This window comes from Vulpes lagopus, chromosome 1, assembly GCF_018345385.1.
Source record: "Vulpes lagopus strain Blue_001 chromosome 1, ASM1834538v1, whole genome shotgun sequence".
Classification (NCBI taxonomy): domain Eukaryota; kingdom Metazoa; phylum Chordata; class Mammalia; order Carnivora; family Canidae; genus Vulpes; species Vulpes lagopus.
Genome location: NC_054824.1, coordinates 5,405,206 through 5,428,011, shown reverse-complemented (window position 1 = coordinate 5,428,011; position 22,806 = coordinate 5,405,206). Strand labels below are relative to the sequence as shown.

The window sequence follows — 22,806 nt, the reverse complement described above, 5'->3', positions numbered from 1 at the left end:
ATCCCCCCAGGCCCTGGTAACCACTAACTGACCTTTTCTTTCTATAGGCTCGCCTAACTGGAAATCTCATATAAATGGAATCATTCAATATGTGGCTTTTGTGTCTGCCTTCTTGGTGTAATACGTTAAAATTTATCCATGTTGAAGCATGTATCTGTACTTCATTCTTTTCATCGGCAAATAAGATTCCATACATAGATCTGCCACATTTGGTTTATTGCTGCTGCTTCTTTTTTTTTTTTTAAAAGCCATCTCTGCACCAAGGTGGGGCCCAGGCTCACTCCCCTGAGATCAAGAGTTGGATGGGATGCTCTAGCTTTACCAACTAAGCCATCCAGGCGCCCCATTGCTTCTATTTTTAAATAAGGATGATTTAGTCTTTTTAAGCTAGCATCTGGGACTTATTATCTTTTTTAAGATTGAGAAGAGAATGTTTAAAAACATTATTTTTTTTTTTAGACTTAAAAAAATTATTTGACAGAGACAGAGGGTAAAAGCAGGGGGAGCTGCAGGCAGAGGAGAGGGAGAAGCAGCCTTCTCGCTGAGCAGGGAGCCCTACATGGGGCTCAACCAGGACCCTAGGATCATGACCCAAGCCAAAGGCAGACACTTAACTGAGTCACCCAGGCACCCTGAGAATAGAATGTTTTTTTTTTTTCTTTTTGAAGTAAGCTCTATGCCCAACATAGGGCTTAAACTACATGACCCCAAGATCAAGAGTCAATATATTTTACCTACTCAGCCAGCTAGGTACCTCGAGAATAGAACCTATTAAGAATGGGCTCCAGGGGCACCTGGCTGGGTCAGTAGGTGTCTCTGGAGGATGTGACTCTTGATCTTGGGATTGTAAATTTGAGCCCTATGTTGGATGTAGAGATTACTGAAAAAAAAAATCTTAAAAATAGAAAAATGGACTCTAATCAGAAACCATTGAAATTCCTCCCAATCACCAAAAGGCTTCCTTTTTCCCCTTTTTCAAAGCTGATGTTGATGAGTTATTCTGCCCAAATAAGTACCTGTTTTCTGTCTAAGATGTTTCCACTTTTAAGCTAATTTTCAGGGCAGCCTGGGTGGCTTAGCGGTTTTTTAGTGTTGCCTTTAGCCCAGGGCATGATCTGAGACCTGGGATCCAGTCCCAGTCTCCCTGCATGGAGCCTGCTTCTCCCTCTGCCTGTGTCTCTGCCTCTCTCTCTGTCTCTCATGAATAAATAAATAAAATCTTAAAAAAAAAAAAAGCTAATTTTCAAAGGGCATAAGCTCTAAGCCATGAAGCCAATATTATGTCTCCTTTCCTCCTAAGGGAATGGCTTTCTAGTTTGTATGCTATGTTTTAATATTAAAATTACTTTGTAGATTGTGTATACACATTTTTGTAAATACATGCAGTATCTCTGAAAGGATCTGTAAGAAATTGGTAAAATTCGTTGTCTATAGGAAGGGGATAAAGGGGAACAGGGATGGAAACTTACTTCTTACTCTATATCCTTTTTTACTCTACATCCTTTTGTAAATTGTTCAAAATAAAAAAAATTATGTCATAAATAGTACGATAATAACCTTGAATAGAAGTATGAGATTTATTTGAAGAGGACTTCTTGGATTATTACATTGACCATAAAACACACATATTCTTGGGGCACCTGTGTGGCTTAGTAGGTTAAGTGTCTGCCTTTGTTTGGGTCATGATCTCAGGGTCCTATGATGGACCCCGAGTCAGACTCCCTGATTACCCAGGAGCCTGCTTCTTCTCCCTCTCCCTCTGCCTGCTGCTCCCCCTGCTTGTGCTGTCAAATAAATAAATAAATAAAATCTTTAAAGAAACACACACGCACGCATATTCTCATTCCTCAAGCCTTTATGACTGCTGTTCCCTCAACTTGGATTGTCCTCTTCTTTATCTTCCCCTTTACCCCAATAAAATCTGACAAGTTGTGTAATTTTTGTTTACGAAGAAAGCACTTATAGATACAACACAATCTAATCTTCAAATGGAAAATATACAGTAACTATAAATATCTTAATCTTCATTTAATAAATAAAAACACCGAAGCTTAGAAAGGGTAGCAGCTTGTCCCAGATCATAATTATGACACTTCAGAGCTAGAATTTAAATCTACAATTTCCAGCAGGTTAAGCGCTCTACCTTTTCTTTCTTTCTTTCTTTCTTTTTTTTTTTAAGCAATGGACTCCTATTTCTCTAATGGGGCAAGTGTGTAAAAATGCACAAAGATGTTTACTAAAATGTTGTGTAATATATACTTTTTAAATTTTTTAAGTAATCTCTACACCCAAGGTGGGGCTGGAACTTAAAACCCTGAATTCAAGAATCGAATGCTCTACCAACTGAGCCAGCCAGGCCATGCAAGTGTTGGGAAATAATATTACACAATAAGTACTACACGGTTGCCAAAAACTATGATGCAGATCTGCATTTACCATGGAGAACTTGGAAAAACATCCATGATACTGTATATAGTGAGAAAAGCAAGCTAAAAACAGAGGTATAAATTTAACACTTAAAGTAAGTGTAGATGGGACACCTCGATGGCTCAGCGGTTGGGCAGCTGCCTTCCACCCAGGGAGTGAACCCGGAGTCCTGGAATCGAGTCCGCCTAGGGGTCCCCGCAGGGAGCCTGCTTCTCCCTCTGCTCCTGTCTCTCTTGAATAAACTAATAAATAAAAATCTTTAAAAAATAATAATAAAAGTATGTATATGGCAGCTCGGGTGGCTCAGTGGTTGAGTGTCTGCCTTTGGCCCAGGGCATGACCCCGGGGTCCCGGATCCCACCCACATCAGGCTCCCTGCATGGACCCTGCTTCTCCCTCTGCCTCTCTCTCTCTCCTCTCTCTGTCTCTAATGAATAAATAAAATACAGTATGTGTAGAAAGAAGCTGGAAGGATACATGCAAAGTGTTTTTTAAGAGTCACTAATACTCCAGTGTTAGCTTTGGCAGCATGCACACTACAAGTCAATACTCTATAAAATTTTGTATATCACTACTAAGAGATAAAACCCACGTTAAACGCTTACTGTGGGGCAGCCCGGGTGGCTCAGCGGTTTAGCGCCGCCTTCAGCCCAGGGCCTGATCCTGGAGACCTGGGATCGAGTCCTGTGTCGGGATCCCTGCATGGAGCCTGCTTCTCCCTCTGCCTGTGTCTCTGCCTCTCGCTCTGTGTGTGTGTGTGTGTCTGTCATGAATAAATAAATAAAATCTTTAAAAAATAAAATAAAAAATTAAAAAAACGCTTACTGTGTGCCAGATAGCGGGCGAAATTGATCTTACACGTATCATGTCATTTCATCCCCGGCACCAACTGCCTGAGACCTCGCTGCTAACAATGCAGCTGAACTGGCCCCGGATCCGACCCCAAAGCTCATGCGCTTTGGGGCTAGATCATCCCGTCTCCGTACAGAGGTCGCGTATTTCTCGACCGCGGCACCCCTGGAGTGTAAGCAGATTCCGTTCGAGGCTCCCCTCCCCCAGGATTACAGCCCCTAGGGCAGTGGGCTTCCAGGGCACTGCTGGGTCTCTTTCTCCCCGTCCTGGTCCCCAGCTGGCAGGCCCGGCCCGCTCTCCGCCCTCCTTACATCCTCTCCTGGAACGGGCCCTTGACTCGGGTCAAGGAGAACTTGGATTGAGGAGCGGCGCTCACGGGGTAGTGAGGATTTCTTGGGCAGCCGCCTCCGACCCAGGGCGTGACCCCGGGGTCCCGGGTTCGAGTCCCGCGTCGGGCTCCCTGCACGGAGCCTGCTTCTCCCTCTGCCTGGGTCTCTGCTTCTTTCTCGTCAGTAAATATATGCAAATTTTTAATTAAAAAAAATATATATTTTTCTTCCCCAGCAATGCTGAGTCAGGGCCAAGGCAAGGCCTCTTCGCCTTCCTCTCACCTGGCGGCCTCCTTGCTTGCACCTTCTTCTAATTCTTCTTCTTCTTCTTCTTTTTTTTTTTTTTTTTTTTAAGATTTTATTTGTTTAATCACGAGAGACACAGAGAGAGGCAGAGACCCAGGCGGAGGGAGGAGGAGGCTCCGTTCGGGAGCCCGACGCGGGACTCGATCGCGGGACCCCGGGGTCACGCCCTGGGCCGAAGGCGCCGCTCAGCCGCTGAGCCCTGCGGCCGCCCGCTCGCACCTTCCTGGTCCTCCGTCCCTCCACAGCCCTCTCCCCCACCCCGGGCCGGTGGCCCTGACGGTGTCCTCGCGCACAGGCCTGCCCGACCCGGCCGCCTCCACAGCCACAGTCGTCCCGCTCCCGGGAAGGGCCGAGGAGGAGGGCCCGGCGCCGCCATCTCGCGTCCTGGCAGCGGCCGTCCGCGGGGCCGCGGCAGGAGCCGGCCCGGGGCGGCTGCTGCCCGCACCCAAGATGGCGGCCGCGGAGGGGCGTGGCCGGGGCCGCGGAGGTTCCGGGAAGGCGCGGGACAATGGCGGCGGCCGAGGAGCGGATCCCGGAGGACGCGGACGAGGACGAGGAGGAAGCCGTGAGTGGCGCGGCGACGGCCCGCGCGGCGGGGGCGGCGTGTGGGGCAGGGAGTCGGGGTGCGGCTGGCGGGACGGGGGGCCCCGGACCGCCGCCGGCCTCGGCCCTGGCTGCCCGCGGTGCTGCGATGGGGGAAGGAGAGGCAGTTACCTCAGGTGAGAAAGGTCGCCGGCCGCCTGTCGGTGCGAGCGCGGCCCGGGGCTCCCGAGTCGGGGTCGCCGCCGACTGCGCGTGCGCGCCCCCGGGCGGCGCGGTGACCCCGCTTTGTCCCCCCAGGAGCAGTTGGTTCTGGTGGAGCTGTCCGGAATTATTGACTCAGACTTTCTATCAAAATGTGAAAATAAATGCAAGATTTTGGTGAGTCTTCTAGAATTGCGGGGGGGGGGGGTGGCTTTCTGCACATTTTCTTTCTTTCTTTTTTTTTTTTTTTTAAAGATTTTATTTATGAGAGACACAGAGAGAGAGAGGCTCCGTGCGGAGAGCCCGACGCGGGACCCCAGGGTCATGACCCAAACAAAGGCAGACACTTAACCTACTAAGCCACACAGGTGCCCCAAGAATATGTGTGTTTTATGGTCAATGTAATAATCCAAGAAGTCCTCTTCAAATAAACCTCATACTTCTAGTCAAGGTTATTATCGTACTATTTATGACATAATTTTTTTTATTTTGAACAATTTTACAAAAGGATGTAGAGTAAAAAAGGATATAGAGTAAGAAGTAAGTTTCCATCCCTGTTCCCCTTTATCCCCTTCCTATAGACAACGAACTTTACCAGTTTCTTACAGATCCTTTCAGAGATACTCCATGTATTTACAAAAATGTGTATACACAATCTGCAAAGTAATTTTAATATTAAAACATAGCATACAAACTAGAAAACCATTCCCTTAGGAGGAAAGGAGACATAATATTGGCTTCATGGCTTAGAGCTTATGCCCTTTGAAAATTAGCTTTTTTTTTTTTTTTTTAGATTTTATTTATTTATTCATGAGAGACAGAGAGAGAGAGAGGCAGAGACACAGGCAGAGGGAGAAGCGGGCTCCATGCAGGGAGCCGGACGTGGGACTCTATCCTGGGACCCCGGGGTTACGCCCTGAGCCAAAGGCAGATGCTCAACCGCTGAGGAACCCCGGGGGTCCCACTTGAAGGGAATGTTGATGGAAATACAGCTGGCTACTTGGATATGAATTAAGTATCCTTCAGGTTGTAGCTGCTGTGATCAGAGCATTTTTAGCTTCTGTCGCCCTTGCAAGGACAAGCTCTAGAGGTTTCCCAGTTTTGGAGATCCCTCTCCTTGGAAGCAAGGTTACATATTGAGGACTCAATTTTGTTTTAATTTAGATGTAATTGACATATAACATTGTTTTGGGACGCCTGGGTGTCTCAGTGGTTGAGCACCTGCCTTTGGCTCAGGGCGTGATCCTGGAGTCCCAGGATGGAGTCCCACATCCGGCTCCCTGCAAGGAGCCTGCTTCTCTCTTTGTATGTCTGTGACTCTCTCTTTCTGTGTCTCTCATGAATAAAAAAACAAAACAAAACAAAAACATTGTTTCAAGTGTAAAACATCAGGATTTAATACTTGTATGTACTGAGGGAACAGTCATTGCATTAAGTCTAGTTAAACATCCATCACTACAGGTTAAAATTTTTTTTTCAGGCAGCCTGGGTGGCGCAGCGGTTTGGTGCCGCCTGCAGCCCAGGGTGTGATCCTGGAGACCTGGGATCGAGTCCCACATCGGGCTCCCTGTGTGCAGCCTGCTTCTCCCTCTGCCTGTGTCTCTACCTCTCTGTGTGTCTTTCCTGAATAAATAAATAAAATCTTAAGAAAAAAATTGAAAGTTTCTTCTTGTAATGGTTGTTTTTTTATTTTAAGTAAGGTCTGTGCCCAACGTGGGGCTGAACTCACAACTCTAAGATCAAGAGTCGCATGCTCTACAAACAGCTAGCCGGGCCCTCTGTTGTAATAACTTTTAAGATTTATCCTTAGCGACTTTTTTTTTTGCACAGATAATACCCCCCCCCCCATAAGATTTTGTTTATTTGTGAGAAAAGAGAGGTAGAGTTACAGGCAGAGGGAGAAGCAGGCTCCCTGCAGGGAGCCAGATGTGGGACTAGGGACTCGATCCTGGAACTCCTGGAACTCCGGCCCTGAGAGGAGGCTCAACTGCTGAGCCACCCACACATCCCTCTCTTAGCAACTTTTATTTTTTATTTTTTATTTTTTTAATTTTTATTTATTTATGATAGGCACACAGTGAGAGAGAGAGGCAGAGACATAGGCAGAGGGAGAAGCAGGCTCCATGCACCGGGAGCCCAACGTGGGATTCGATCCCGGGTCTCCAGGATCGCGCCCTGGGCCAAAGGCAGGCGCTAAACCGCTGCGCCACCCAGGGATCCCTCTTAGCAACTTTTAAATGTACTCTGTGGTATTAAGTGTTGAGGTACGCCACATACCCAGGACTTAGTCAAAAGATACAAACTTTCAGTTATAAAATAAGTACCTTCACCCATTTCACTCAACCCTCTAAGGTTTTTTTTTTTTTTTTTTTTTTTTTTTAATTATTTATTTTTGATAGTCATACAGAGAGAGAGAGAGAGAGAGAGGCAGAGACACAGGCAGAGGGAGAAGCAGGCTCCATGCACCGGGAGCCCGACGTGGGATTCGATCCCGGGTCTCCAGGATCGCGCCCTGGGCCAAAGGCAGGCGCCAAACCGCTGCGCCACCCAGGGATCCCCCCTCTAAGGTTTTTTGTTTTTTTAGAGACGGAAAGAGGGAGAGGGGCAAAGGCAGGGAGAGAGGAAATATCCTAAGCAGGCTCCATGCCGGCACAGAGCCCAACGTGGGGCTGGATTTCACGACCCTGAGATCGTTTAGCCGACTGAGCCACTGAGGTGCCCCTGCAAGGCTTTTTGTAATGATTAGTATTATTTTTTTAAGATTTTATTTATTTATTCATGAGAGAGAGAGAGAGAGGCAGAGACACAGGCAGAAGGAGAAGCAGGCTCCATGCAGGGAGCCCGATACGGGACTCCATCCCGGGACCCCAGGATCATGCCCTGACCTGAAGGCAGACATGCTTAACTGCTAAGCCACCTAAGCATCTCTAATGATTTTTTATTTTTATTTATTTATTTTTTTTTTAAAAAGATTTTATTTATTTATTCATGAGAGACACAGAGAGAGAGAGGCAGAGACACAGGCAGAGGGAGAAGCAGGCTCCATGCGGGAGCCCGATGCGGGATTCGATCCTGGGTCTCCAGGATCACGCTCTGGGCCAAAGGCAGGCGCTAAACCGCTGCGCCACCCAGGGATCCCTCTAATGATTTTTTAAATTATCCTGTATTCTGTTGTAGGGAGTTGACACCGAGAGGCCCATTCTACAAGTGGACAACTATGTCTTTGCTGGAGAGTATGAAGGTAGGACGATGTCAGATCGATGAAACTCCTTTTTTTTAATATGCTTTTCAGAGAAAGTTAACTCGTAATTCTCAACAAGTTGCCTTTAACCCTCTGCAGACACTCTTGGGACCTGTGTTATATTTGAAGAAAATGTTGAACATGGTAAGTGCTTAGACTGCTGACTCAAATCTTTTTTCTTTTTTTTCCCTCAAATCTTTTTTTCTATGAAATACTGCAAACTTACTTTTGTACAGTGAATATTAAAAGTAAACATCTCATGTGCCCATTGTCTAGCTATATCAAATCCTATCATTTTGCCAAATAGTTAAAAAACATTGCAGATCCATTTGAAGCCTCATGTATACCCCCTTTAAACATACTCCCTTTCTCTGTCTTGATAATCACTCCCCTGAATTTGATGTTTTTCTTTCCTATACCTGATTTTGTATTACACATGTATGTATCCACAATGAACAGTACCTCTTTGTATATTTTCAAAGTTGATATAAACTATAGCATATTATATGTATCATTGTGTATTTTTTTTTTTTAAGATTTTATTTATTCATAGACACAGAGAAGGGCAGAGACACAGACAGAGGGAGAAGCCGGCTCCACGCAGGGAGCCCGACGTGGGGCTTGATCGCTGGTCTCCATGATCACACCCGAGGCTGCAGGTGGCGCCAAACCACTGCGTCACCAGGGCTGCCCTCATTGTGTATTTTTTTTTCAGTTAGAGATAGATTTTGAGATTTTATGCATGTTAGTATGTAGAATTCTGTTTTCCCTGTTGCTTAGTATTCTTTTGTGACAATACCACAAAATTTAATCTCCAGTTATTGATATGTTGATTGCTTCATTTTTACCTGTAATTATTAATAACTACAAAAATTTATTGAATGCCTTCTATATGTAAGACATTGTTCCAAATGCTATATGTGTTATCTCATTTAATCCTCATCACAAGTCTGTGGGATAGATACCATTGTTGTCTTCATTTTATGTTTGAAGAAACTGAAGCACAGAGAGGCAAATAACATTCCCTAGGTCATACATGAAGTAAGAGACAGAGTCAGGATTTGAGCCCAGGCAGTCTAGTCCAGAGCCTGTGACTATGCTTACGCTTTTTATTTTTTAATTTTTAAATTTTTTTTTATTGGAGTTCAATTTGCCAACATATAGCATAACACCCAGTGCTCATCCCATCAGGTGCCCCCACTCAGTGTGTGACTATGCTTATTAATACACTGCAAAAATGTTGCCATGAGTATTTTTGTGTCTCTTTGTGCATGTGTGCAAAAATGTCTCTAAGTTATAAACTTAGAAATGGAATTACTAGATTACTGAGTATTAGGTTTGACCATATGAAGTGACCGATTTGAACTGAATATGACCAGTTCATGTGGCTCAAACTAATAGGTAGTGCACTGAACCTTTCTCAAGTGTCGTATCAGTGACACAAAGTAGTGTGTGGGAATTTTCAGTGTGCTTCACACCTGTAGCTCAGAGCCTTGTCCTATTTCCTGCCTGTACCCATGGTTTCCTATAAAGCTGTAACCCCAGGCAGCAGGGTTGGCAGGTTTTTTTTCTCCACCTTCTTTTGTGATTGAGAATGTCCTGACTCCAGTCTCTAGCTTTAGGTAGTAAGTCTGACTCTGGTGCTTCGTTTTGAGTGGTAGAATTTGAGACCTCATTACCTTGTAAGGCCAAATTCCTGGTCCCACTTCTTTACTTCAGGCTGGAGCCTAGTGGGTTGGTAGATTTAATTTCACTCACACCTTTGTGTTTTGGTCCTCTGGTGAGGTTTGTTGTTTTTGGGTCCAGCTGTGCATTCAGTTGTTATGCATTTTTTTTTTAAAGATTTTATTTATTTATTCATGAGACACACACACAGAGAGAGAGAGAGAGAGAGAGAGAGAGAGGTGGAGGGAGAAGCAGGCTCCACACAGGGAGCCCGATGTGGGACTCGATCCCGGGTCTCCAGGATCACGCCCTGGGCTGAAGGCGGTGCTAAACCGCTGAGCCACTTGGGCTGCCTAGTTGTTATGTATTTTATCTGTCATTTCTCTGTGTTGGGAGCAGGGGGGTTGAGTTAAATCTTGAACTTACTACACTATCTTGATAGTAAGTAATTTAGTGTAACTCCATGAACTGGAACTATTGAGGCTTAACATGATGATTTGATGGCATCAACAGTAAAATAATTCCGTTCATTTTATATTCTAGGTGATGCAGAAGGCAGTAGTAAAACGGTACTAAAATATAAATGCCATACAATGAAGAAGCTCAGCATGACAAGAACTCTTCTGACAGAAAAGAAAGAAGGAGAAGAAAGTGTAGGTTAGTTCACTTAGTTCTCTGAAAATAGGTGATTTACTCTTGGCTTTGACAATGACACATTGCTGCCAGGACATTCTTTGTACTTTGTAGTGACAACTATGTAATATGAAAATTGAGAGTGCTCCATGAAAAGTACCAGATATAGATTTAAAATTCATTTGAACTGTAGGGGTGCCTGGGTAGCTCAGTTGGATTAGCACCTGACTCTTGATCTCAGCTCAGGTCTTTATCTCCTGGTTGTGAGTTCAAGCCCTATATAGGGCTCCACTCTGGGCATGGAGCCTACTTAAAAAAAAAAAAAAAAAAAGATAAAAGTCATTTGAACTCTAGTGTAGCAGAAGGCACTGGAGACATGTAGGAAATCTCTTATTTGCTTTGCATTAGAAATGTTTGTTAGTTTGTCAAGAAACTTGATAGATTTCCAAGCCCTAGAGAATTCAGTAGCTACCACTCCTTTACCCCCTTAATTAAAACTTTTTTTTTTTTTTTTTTAAGATTTTATTTATTCACGAGAGACACAGAGAGAAGCAGAGACATAGGCAGAGGGAGAAGCAGGCTCCATGCAGGGAGCCCAATGCAGGGACTTGATCCTGGGACTTTGGGATGACGCCTTGAGCCCAAGGCAGATGCTCAACCACTGAGCTCCCAGGCGTCCCAATTAAAACTTCTTTGTAAGTGGAGATGATAGGATTGGATTTTCAAGTATAACCCCAGAGAATCTCCTGAAAATTTGTGGCAGTAGTGGCAATCTTCCTGAGGAAGAAGTCTTCTTCTTGGGGAAGTCTTGGGGAAGACTAGAAGAAGCTGGCTTCATATGTGAGGGTGGGACTTTAGGACCACAGTTGTTGGACCTGATGAGTTCCACTCTTAATTTGCATCCACTGAGCCCTCTCCAGTTGCTGGTTATCCCAAAGCAGAGTCTTTAGACTATGCTTCTTGCACCCATAGCAGGCACATTTTTGTGGAGATAAATAATCACTTGCTAGTTTAAAAAGCTCATTGCTTATAGTGAAATAAGAGAAAGACAAATGTATGATTTCACTTTTATGTGGAATATACAAAACAAAACAAATAAACAAAAAGCAGAAACAGACCTATAAATACAGACAGCAAACTGATGGTTGCCAGAGAGGAGGGAGTGGTGAGATGGGCAAAATGGTTGAAGGAAAGTGGGAGATAACTGGCTTCCAGTTATGCATGAGTAAGTTATGGGAATTGTACAGCTTAGGAAGTACAGTCCATGGTATTGTAATAGTGTTGTGTAGTGACAGATGGTAGTTAAGTTGTGATAAGCATAGCATAATGTATAGACTTTTCAAATCACTTCTTTGTACACCTGAAACTAATGTCACATTGTGTATCAACTATACTTCAATTTTTTTTTTTAAGATTTTATTTATTCGAGAAAGAGAGACAGAGGATAAGCAGGGGAGGGGCAAAGAGATGGGGAGAGAGGAAGCAAAGTCCCCACGAGTGGGGAGCCAGACATGGGGCTCCGTCCCAGGACCCAGAGATCACGACCTGAGCCAAAGTCAGACACCTAACCGAATGAGCCACCCAGGTGCCCCTCAGCTATACTTCAATTTTTAAAAATTCACATAATTTGAAAAAAAAAACCCTCATTGCTCAAAGACATATTTCAAACTCTAGTCGACATGACTGATTCTAGTGATGAATATTTATGGTTTGATTTATTGTATTTTAAGGAATAAACATGTGAAGGTATATTAATCATGTAGGAGTTAATTATACCAATTACACATAAGTGCATAAAAAAATCTCTGTTCTTAACATGTATATCCCAAAACTTATCTCCTTTTTAGCACTCTGCAATAACAGGAGAAAAGAGGTACTTGAAGTTCTAGAATGAACTTGAAAGGTAGCTACATATCAGATAGCTTAGTTATTATTTAGATATTCTTTTTTGAAGAAGGAAGTTGTAGAATTTACTGTCCGGTAGTCTTTAATAATCTAATAGGTCTTTGGGAAGATTTGGGTATTGTGTTTAATCACATAAATTCATTAGCCATCTGTTCAAGGATATATTGCATAAAAAATTACCTCTAAACTTTTTAATTAATTAATTAGTTTTTATTTATTTTTCCATGAGAGACACAGAGAGGCAGAGACACAGGCAGAGGGAGAGGCAGGCTCCCTGCAGGGAGCCTGATGTGGGACTCGATCCTGGGACCTTGGGGTCACGCCCTAAGCTGAATGCAGATGCTCAACTGCTGAGCCTCCCAGGTGCCCCTAAATTTAAATGGTTTAAAAAAATAACAAAAATATTTTATCAGGACTCAGGAATTTGGGATCAGCTTAGCCAGGCAGTTCTGGCTCGATTTCTGTCTTAAGGTTGCAGTCAATACGTTGGCTGGGCTGCGGTGATCTGGAAATACAGAGGACGGCTCCCTCACATGCTTTGTAGGCTATATCAGCTTTCAGCAGGAGGCCTCCGTTCATTGCATCCCCACAGTACTGTGCGAGCGCCCTCCAGACGTGGCAGCCAGCTTCTCCCAGGTCAAGTGATTGGGACAAGGTAGAAGCCGCGGTATCTTTTATGAGCCAGCCTAGAAGTCACAGTCTGGCATTTCTGCCATGTGCTGTTCTTTGTGGGAGGAGATGACACAGGGCACGAATACCAGGAAAGTGAAGTTCTGTGGGGGCCGTGTTGGCGGTTGTTAACGGAACATGGCAGTATGCTGCCGGCAGAACAAACTAGCAAGAGATGTGGTCCTCACCTTCTGGGAATTTGCACTCTAAAGTAAATCACATTGAAACACATGTATGAATGGGACTCAACACCCATTTCATTCCATTTATTTTAAGTATCTGGTATGTGACACATATTATGCTAAATAGCAAAATAAGCTGCAGGATGGCTTCAAGGTTTTGAATCCGGCGACTAGGTAAATGATGCTGTTGCAGGGGGGAAAATGAAAAAATAGTTGATGGCCACTGGAGAGAAAAGGACCAGTCAACTTTTGATAGAAGGAGATTTTATGGTAATAATATATGAGAAGACATGGCATCAGCTATAAGGAGGTTTCAGCAGTCACAGAAGAGTTTACGGTGGGGAGCTATAAGGAGGTTTCAGCAGTCACAGAAGAGTTTACGGTGGGGAACAGGGTGGCAAGATAAATTGCTGTATATTAGAGCTATCTAATGGAATTCTTTTAAGATTCTATTTTTTCTTTTTAAGTTTTTTTTTTTTTAATTCATTCATGAGAGACAGAGGGGGTGTGGCAGAGACCCAGGCAGAGGGAGAAGCAGGCTCCATGCAGGGAGCCTAATGTGGGACTCCATCCAGGACTCCAGGATCACACCCTGAGCCCAAGGCAGGCGCTAAACCACCAGGCCACCCAGGGATCCCCTATCTAGTGGAATTTTGAACATGACAATAAATAGTTCAGGCTTACTATACAAATTAATGAGGATCCATTGAAAATATTTGACTGAAAGGTTCATATGGATGAAAGAAGAAATGACTAGCATTATTATTTTTAAGATTTTATTTACTTATTTTACTGTGCTCACGGATAGAAGGGGAAGGATAAGGAGAGGGAGAGAATCTTTTTTTTTTTTTTTTTTTTAAAGATTTTAGTTGTTTATTTGATACAGAGAGAGCACAAGCAGGGCGAGTGGCAGGGAGAAGGAGAAGCAGGCTCCCTGCTGAGCAGACAGCCTGACATGGAGCTCGATCCCAGGACCCTGGGATCATGACCTGAGCTGAAGGCACATGCTTAACCAACTGAGCCACCCAGGTGCCCCGAGGGAGAGAATCTCAAACAGACTTCACACTGAGTGCAGAGCCTGAATACAGGGCTCAATCCTACAACCCTGAGGTCATGGCCTGAGCTGAAACCAAAAGTTGGAGGGAGGGAGAGTGTCGGGAAGCAGACTGCCCACTGAGTGCCATTCTTGTTTGTGAAAGTTCTTTGTTAGACTAGGGCTGTAAGTATGAAAAGGATAACAATGTTTTTCAAGTTTCTTTCTTTTTGTTGAGAGGTGTTTTATTTCATAGTTGGATGTTCTAACTTAAAATGACATGTGGGTATTGAGTTGAAAGGTGATGGGGGAAAAAGAAAGATGATAGGGTAGTATCTATTATGCAAACTGAGGAGAAAATTATAGGGAAGTGACAGACTTTTCTATAAGGCATAAGGTGCAGTAAGAGCTCAGATTATCTCTGAGTTGGGAACTGGACTCTGGAAAAGGAATTTGGAATAGTAATTGAAGTTGATTACTTTTAGTGATTTTTTTTTTTTTTTTTTTTATGGTCTGAATTCTTTGGAGGGGAACCTGGGTGGTTCAGTCAGTTAAGCATCTGCCTTTATTTTTTTTCAAGATATTTATTCATGAGAGACACAGAGAGAGAGAGGCAGAAACACAGGCAGAGCGAGAAGCAGCCTCCATGCAGGGAGCCCAATGCAGGACTCGATCCTGGGACAGTGGGATCACAACCTGAGCCAAAGGCAGATGCTCAACCGCTGAGCCACCCAGGCGTCCCAGGCATCTGCCTTTAGCTCAGTTCATGATCCCTGGGGTCCTGGAATTGAGCCGAGTCGGGCTCCCTGTTCAGCAGGGAGTCTGCTTCTCCCTCTCCCTAAGCCCCTCCCCGACTCCTGTGCTTGCTGTCTCTCTTTAATGAATAAATAAAATCTTAAATTTAATTGAAGTATAATTGATAATACAGTATTATATTAGTTTCAGGTGTACAACATAGTGATTTAATAATTATATGCATTACAAAATGCTCACCATAAGTGTAGGTAACCATCAGTTACCACATAGTTACTACAATATTATTGACTAGATTTCACTTATAGTGATTTTGTGTTTCTCTGTTTCTTGTTTTTCACTTACAGTAATTTTGATGTTGCATACAGTATAGGCATTCCAGGGTCTCCATGTAAGATGGAAATAATGTGATCGTTTTTCAGTAGTTATGGCACCATGTTCATTGGTTTATGCTGGGGTTTTATTATGACATGTATTCATAGGATGAAAATTTAAATTAAAGAGAGGGGTGCCTGAGTGGCTCAGTTGATTGAGGAGTGTCTGACTCTTGATCTCAACTCAGGTCTTGATCTCAATGTCGTGAGTTCAAGCCCTGAATTGGGTTCCACACTAAGCATGGACCCTACTTAAAAAAAAAATTAAAATAAAGGGAAATATAGGTAAAGTAACTGAAATTCCTTTTTCATACTTCTTTCTTGGTTTGTCCTCCTATCCCTCACCATCCCTCGTTAGGTGGTGTGGAATGGCTGCAAATCAAGGACAATGATTTCTCCTATAGACCCAACATGATATGTAGCTTTCTGCATGAAAATGAAGATGACGATATTGGAGCTCCAGCCTCAGATAAATCTTTGGAGTTGGAAGAGGAAGAGATTCAAATGAAAGATAATTCAAGCTTGGGTTATGAACAGGGGAAATCACTGAACTTGGAAGTAGACAATTCTGGTCCTCTTCTTGATGATATCCCTTCCTCTGAGACAGACGGTTATGTTTTTATGGAAACTCAAGATACTACCTTAGAAATCTCTCCTAGATGAAATGTTTCTCATTATAACTAGTCATGAACTTTTTGTTTGGAGTTTTGATATAAAAGAATTGTGTAGCTTTCAGTTCACTATTTTACTAGTTTTATTGGCTATACGTGCATTTCTGATTATAACACAGTTTAATATACCAGAGTCATTAAGGACAAGATCCAAATTGAATTTTTAAAAATCTGCTATAAATGACTATAGGGACCCTTCTCTGATAAGCCCTTTAAATTGAAAGTTTTATTAAGGTAAGTATATAAGTTTTTTTATTGCAGCCGTCACAAATTACTACAAACTTAGCAGTTTAAAATGACACAAGTATATTATCTTACAGTTTTGTAAGTCAGCTGTCTCACATGGCCTGGGCTAAAATCAAGGTATTGGCAGGACTTCATTCTTTTCTGGAGGTTAGGGGTGGGGAGACTCTGTTTCCCTGTTTATTTAGTTGTTGGCAGATTTTAATTCTTTGCCATTGAAGGATCAGTGTCCCATTTTCTTACTGTCATCTGAAGGCCATTTCCAGCTTCTAGAGGCTACCTACATTCCTTGGTCTATGGTCCTTTTCTAAGCCAGTAAATCTCTTGCTTCTTCCATTATCGTATCTCTGACCCATCTTGCTCATTACCTGACCTAGTATTTGTTCTTTCTTTGTTTTGTTAATAATCCCAGGATTATTCAAGTTAGTAATGTGCCCATATATGTGTACATATGTATATATGTGGCCATATGACTAAGTTCTGGCCAGTGACATGGGAATTATAAGTGTTGAGTGGTGGATGGTTCTAGAAAGCTTCCTTAAACCTTAAGGCATAAAGGGAGATGAGTCAGTTCATCTTCTCTTTTTTCCTGCTGGAACATGGATGTGGTAGCTAGAGTTTCAGCAGGCTTTCTGGACTGTAAAGAAACCTTGGAAATAGAAGCCATGAGTGACAGAGCAACAAGATAGAAGATTGGATCCTCATATGATGCTGCCCTGGACTGCCAAGAATAAAGAAGTTTAATAATAAAACCCTTTCTTTTTCTCCCTTGTAAAAGGACTTCAAGTTTACCTTTTAGCCATGTTTCTCTGGAAATCTAGAGAAGATAATAAGAGAATGTCAACTGTGATGTCAGGCAGTATTGTGATTAAAAATGACCCCTTATTGGGGTGCCTGGGTGGCTTAGTTGGTTAAGCATCCAATTCTTGATCTCAACTCAGGTATTGATCTCAGGGTTGTGAGTTCAAGCCCTGAGTTGGGCTCCACGCTGTGCATGGAGCCTACTTAAAAAAAAAAAAAAAGACCCCCTTATTGGTAAACTGTATGGACCAGGAAGACTACGGCAGCTCTAAATGCCCTTTGGAAAATATGGACTTTGGACCTACTTAAGCACTGTGTATTTTGTTTGTATTTTTTTAAGTAGGCTCCATGCCTAACATGGTGCTTGAAATCACAAACCTGAGATCAAGAGTTGCATGCTCTACTGATTGAGCCAGCCAGACGCCTCAAGTATTGTGTTTCTTATTACTAAGATTCCTGAAAGCTACACTCACGGCTGTTTCAAGAGATGTTGCTTCTTGGAAAGCCTGAAGTTTCTAAGCCAGCGTAGCATCTGCACCCACCCTAATGATCTCCTTTCCTTATATCTGCACTGACACTTGGTGCCAGAGTAAAGCCTCCTGTTGAAACGAGCCTCGTGCTGCTGTGTTGTTTCCTATAAAGTTAAGTTAATCTGGTGCTGGATTCAGTCCCATTAGGCCAATTGGGTCTTGTGAGTGTGAATGTCCTTCCAAACCTGTGACTGCTGCTGCTGTTCAGGCAGAGAAGGCACTGCAACCACCTACCTCTGGCCTTTATGTGAGAGAAATAACTTGTCTCCTGTGTAAGTCATTAATCCTATTTAATACGTTACACATTTTGAAAAATAGAGAAAAGTATAAGGAAGTAGAATGGAAGATTCTTGAGATTTGTAATCTTGCTAAAGAAACTGATCTAGGGACGCCTGGGTGGCTCAGTGGTTGGGCGTCTGACCTCGGCTCAGGGTGTGACCCCAGGGTCCTGCGATCGAGTCCCGCATCAGGCTCCCTGCATGGAGCTTGCTTCTCCCTCTGCCTGTGTCTCTGCCTCTGCCTCTCTCTTGGTCTCTCATGAATAAATAAATAAAACCTTTTTTTTTTTTTTTTTTAAAGAAACTGATCTAAACTGATGTTCTTTCTACCTGAAATTGAGGAGAATAATAGAGTCTTATATACTGAAGAGAACGTAATGTGTTTTAGTTCCCTACCTGTAAATGAGAATAAATGTTTGGAATTTAGTAAAATAATCTTTTCCAACCATGAAGTATTTTGTAAGACTGGAACTTCACCAATGAATTTCTTCACCATTGATCTGTCTTACTGACTTACTAGAATTACTTAACAAACTAATCTTGGAACTACAGTCTCTGTGTAGCTGTTATAAAACTACTTCTGGCACTGAATGCAGTGGTTGGCTTTTGCTCACAAATAATGATAGGATTATATTGCTAAGGTGCTCCATGCGGAATTATTCCTTAAGGCCAATATGGAAATGTTTGGATATCCAGGCATTTGTTTATTATGTACTATATAGTTGGTCATAACAAATGCATTGACAGATGTGGCCAGCTGAGTCAAATTATTGATGGTATCATGTGGTTAGCTATTCAGCAGCAGCTGATAATTTTTTAGAATCTACTGTTTTCATTTCGTTTTGTTCCCATATGAAACTGCCCAAACTTCCTAATGTGTCTGGCATGTATTATCTTCCATAAATGTCATTGATTCTAAAATGGATTTGCTGTCTCTCTTTTATGACTTCCACCATTATTTCCTTATAGAATAAGAGAATCCTGTTTATAAAATTATCTAGAAGTACACATTATTGACTCAATACAGAGTGAACATACACCTTTGTTAGTGACAATAGGTAGTTTCTAGATACTGGTATATTTTTTCTTTTAAAATGTTTCTCTTTTTGGGGGGCAAGGCAGGATAACTGGTACTTTGGTCTGGGTTTAATGTAGCCATACTTGCATATCATGAATAAAGATGTCAAGATAGCAAGGATCCTAGTTTTCTCAAATCCAAATAAGAGTTCTTTCACTATCGTGATGTCTTCACAAACTGTTATTTTCTTTTTTTTAAAGATTTATTTATTATTTATGATAGGCACAAGGAGAGAGAGAGAGAGAGAGAGAGGCAGAGACACAGGAGGAGGGAAAAGCAGGCTCCATGCTGGGAGCCCCACGCGGGACTTGATCCCGGGACTCCAGGATCGTGCCCGGGGCCAAAGGCAGGCACCAAACTGCTGAGCCACCCAGGGATCCCCACAAACTGTTATTTTCTAATCATATTTCATGCTCCTATTTGGTGATTATATTAGTTTCCTACTGCCGCTGTAACAAATTATCACAAATTTAGTGGCTTAAAACACCATTAAATTTATTAGAGTTCTGGAGGTCAAATTCTAAATAGATTAAACCTTATGGGGATAAAATCAAGATGTTGATAGGGCTGCATTCCTTGTGGAGACTCCAGGGGAGAATCCCTTGTCTTTTCCAACTACTAGAGACTGCCTACTTTTCCTTGGCTTGAGGGCCCTTCCTCCATATTCAAAACTAAGAGTATAACATCTTCAAATCTCTCTCACCTGCTTCTGTCATCATATCTCTGATTCTTATACTCCTATGTCCCTCTTAAAAGGTCCCCCGTAACTAGGTTGGGCTCATACAGAAAATCCAGAGTAACCATCCTATCTAAAGATCCTGAACTTAATCACATCTGCAAAATGCTCTTTATATATAACATTCATAAGTTCTAGGCATTTTAGGGAGACATCATTTTGTCTGCCACACTGTCATTCCCACTTTGGTGCATAAATTGTTCCACCCCAGGAAACAAGTGAGGTGGCCTCACGATTTCCTTAGATACTTAGATACTGCCTGGAGAGAATTTCCAGGTTACAGTATAAGGAGGAGGAGTCCAGATGAAATTCAGAAGTCTTTCTGAGTTGAGATAGAACTGGAAACCCAAGACCAAGAGAGCTGGAGCTTGCATAGCAGAATATCAGGGGAATACAGAGAGAAAGCTTCAAGAGAGCTTCAAGAAAGCTACAGAGAACCCTCCTGGAGTCTTCAGTAGACTACTTGATAACATGTATGCCAGAAAGCCCCTGGAGGCAGGGAAAAGAGCCATCTGAACAATCCCTGGAGCTTGCAGTTCTCGGCCGGTGTAGAAAACCTCCTATTTCATGGAGCATGGACACAGTACTCAGAAGGGTTTTTGCCTCAGAGCATAATTAGCCTAAATGAGGCTTTTGTCTCACCTAACAAAATTAAAAACAAGAACTGAAAGGATCAAACTGTTTTCCAAGTAACTGCATCTCAGACAACACTGAATTATTTTAATGGTTTTTATTTATTTGAGAGAGGGTGAGTAAGCATGAGCAGGGGCTGAGGGAGAGGGAGAAGCAGACTCCCCAGTGAGCAGGGAGTCCAATACGGAGCTCGATCCCAGGACTCTGAGATCATGACCTGAGCTGAAGGCAGACACTTAACCAACTGAGCCACCCAGGTGCCCCTGAAGAATATATTTTTTAATTTTTTTTTTTTTTATGATGGTCATACAGAGAGAGAGAGAGGCAGAGACACAGGCAGAGGGAGAAGCAGGCTCCATGCACTGGGAGCCCGACGTGGGATTTGATCCCGGGTCTCCAGGATCGCGCCCTGGGCCAAAGGCAGGTGCCAAACCGCTGCGCCACCCAGGGATCCCAAGAATATATTTTTAAAAAAATTTTATATATTTATTTATTAGAGAGCTCATGAGTGAAGGAGTAGGGCAGAGGGGGAGGAAGAGGGACAAGCAGACTCCAAGTTAAGTGTGGAGCCCAATGTGGGGCTTGATCCCACAACCCTGAGATCATGACCTGAGCCAAAACTGAGAGTTGGACACCCAACTGACTGAGGCACCCAGGCACCCCAACACTGAAAATGTTTTTTAATATAGCCAACACTCAACAAAGTAAAATACACAGTATCTGGCATTCGATAAAATGTTATCAGACACATTTCTGGTTTCTGGTCTGGCACTGAGAAGCTGGAAGTCACCACTCCATCTTAACAGTAAATAAAAAGCTGAACTTTTAAGCGATAATGACTAAGAATTTCCCCAAATTAATATTAAGCATCAAACCACAGATTCAGGATGCTCAGAGAACACCAAGTAGGATAAATGCCAAAAAATCCCTAAGTCTAGGGATATTTTCATTTCTAGAAAATCAATAAATTTAAAATGTGAAAAAAACCAGAGAGGGAAAAATACCTTACCTGTAGTGGAGCAGAGAAGAATTACATGTGACTTCTCAATAACTATGCAAGCAAGAAGACATTTGGAATGAAATATTTTAAATGTTGAAAGAAAAAACCCACCAAGCTAGAATTTAGTACTCTGCAAAATTATTCTTTAAATGTGAGAGAGACTTTCAAAAAGTACATAAAGACAAAAATTGAGGGAATTTATTGCCGGTAGACCTTCCTTGCAAGAAATGTTAGAAGTTATTTAGAGGGAAGTAGAATGATATGAGTCAGAAGCTTGGATTTGCATACAGAAAGTATGATCATCAGAGAAGGAATAAGTGAAGGTAAAATCAAAACTTATTTTTGGGATGTCTGGGTGGCTCAGTGGTTGAGCGCCTCCCTTTGGCCAGGATCAAGTCCCACATCAGGCTCCCTGCAGGGAGACTGCTTCTGCCTCTCTCTTTTTTTTTTTTTTAAATTTTTTTTAAATTTTTATTTATTTATGATAGTCACAGAGAGAGAGAGAGGCAGAGACACAGGCAGAGGGAGAAGCAGGCTCCATGCACTGGGAGCCTGATGTGGGATTCGATCCCGGGTCTCCAGGATCGCGCCCTGGGCCAAAGGCAGGTGCCAAACCGCTGCGCCACCCAGGGATCCCTGCCTCTCTCTTTCTGTGTGTCTCTTATGAATAAATAAAATCTTAGAAAAAAAATTTTTTATTCTCACTTGATCACCAGATAAATTTGTTGAAATACTAATAACAATATATTTGATAAACTATGCTTTTGTATATATGGGTTGCTATAGAAAGAATGTGTTCTCCCAAAATTCATGTGTTAAAATCCTAACTCCGAGGGTGATGGTATTACAAGGTGGGGCCTTTCGGAAGTGATTAAGTCATGAGGATGAAGCCCTCTTGAATAGTATTAGTGCCCTTGTAAAAAGAGACTCTTGAGAGCTCCTTTGTTCCTTGTTCCGTGTGACAACACAGTGAAAAGATGGCTGTCTATGAATCAGGAAATAGGCCCTCATAAGACACCAAACCTGCTGTTGCTTTGATCTTAGACTTGTTAGCTTCCAGAACTGTGGAAAATACATTTCTGTAGTCTATAAGCCACCCAGTATAGGAAATTCTCTTTTAACTCCTCAGATGGACTAAGACATGTGTGCTTATATATAAGTAAAATGGATGACACAAATGATAAAAGGGACAGGAAGGAGGAATTAAGAGTATTTTTGTATTGTAAGGTACTTGTACACTCCATGAAGTAGTAAATTGTTATCTGAAAGTGGACGTGGAGGGGCACCTGGATGGGTCAGTGGTTAAGTGTCTGTCTTTGGCTCAGGTCATGGTTCTGGGGTCTTGGGATTGAGACCCGCCTCAGGCTTCCTGCTGGGAGCCTGCTTCTCCCTTGCCTATGTCTCTGCTTCTCTGTGTCTCTCATGAATAAATAAAATCTTAAAAAAAAGGGGATCCCTGGGTGGCGCAGCGGTTTGGCGCCTGCCTTTGGCCCAGGGCGCGATCCTGGAGACCCGGGATCGAATCCCACATCAGGCTCCCGGTGCATGGAGCCTGCTTCTCCCTCCGCCTGTGTCTCTCCCTCTCTCTCTCTCTCTGTGACTATCATAAATAAATAAAAAATTAAAAAAAAAATCTTAAAAAAAAAAGTGGACATAGATTAATTATAAATATATATTGCAAACTCTAGGGCAACCACTAAAAAGTGTTTTTATTTATTTATGA

At 42.7% G+C, this 22,806-nt stretch overlaps 1 protein-coding gene across 1 annotated transcript; it reads left to right on the top strand.

The window, feature by feature from the left end:
* Positions 1-4,197: 4,197 nt before the first annotated feature.
* On the top strand, positions 4,198-17,439 carry GTF3C6 (general transcription factor IIIC subunit 6). The gene is made up of 6 exons (XM_041766062.1): positions 4,198-4,479; positions 4,755-4,835; positions 7,836-7,899; positions 7,999-8,043; positions 10,108-10,221; positions 15,472-17,439. The coding sequence occupies exons 1-6, from the start codon at positions 4,423-4,425 to the stop codon at positions 15,774-15,776; spliced, it is 666 nt and encodes a 221-aa protein (XP_041621996.1). The 5' UTR covers positions 4,198-4,422; the 3' UTR covers positions 15,777-17,439.
* Positions 17,440-22,806: the final 5,367 nt, after the last annotated feature.

Bases quoted from the DNA above. Each gene is read 5' to 3' on its own strand.
- GTF3C6 (XM_041766062.1), top strand. From the start codon at position 4,423: ATGGCGGCGGCCGAGGAGCGGATCCCGGAGGACGCGGACGAGGACGAG. The intron at 8,044-10,107 runs GTAAGTGCTTAG...TTTATATTCTAG, and splicing joins TGAAGAAAATGTTGAACATG to GTGATGCAGAAGGCAGTAGT. The intron at 10,222-15,471 runs GTTAGTTCACTT...ATCCCTCGTTAG, and splicing joins AGAAGGAGAAGAAAGTGTAG to GTGGTGTGGAATGGCTGCAA.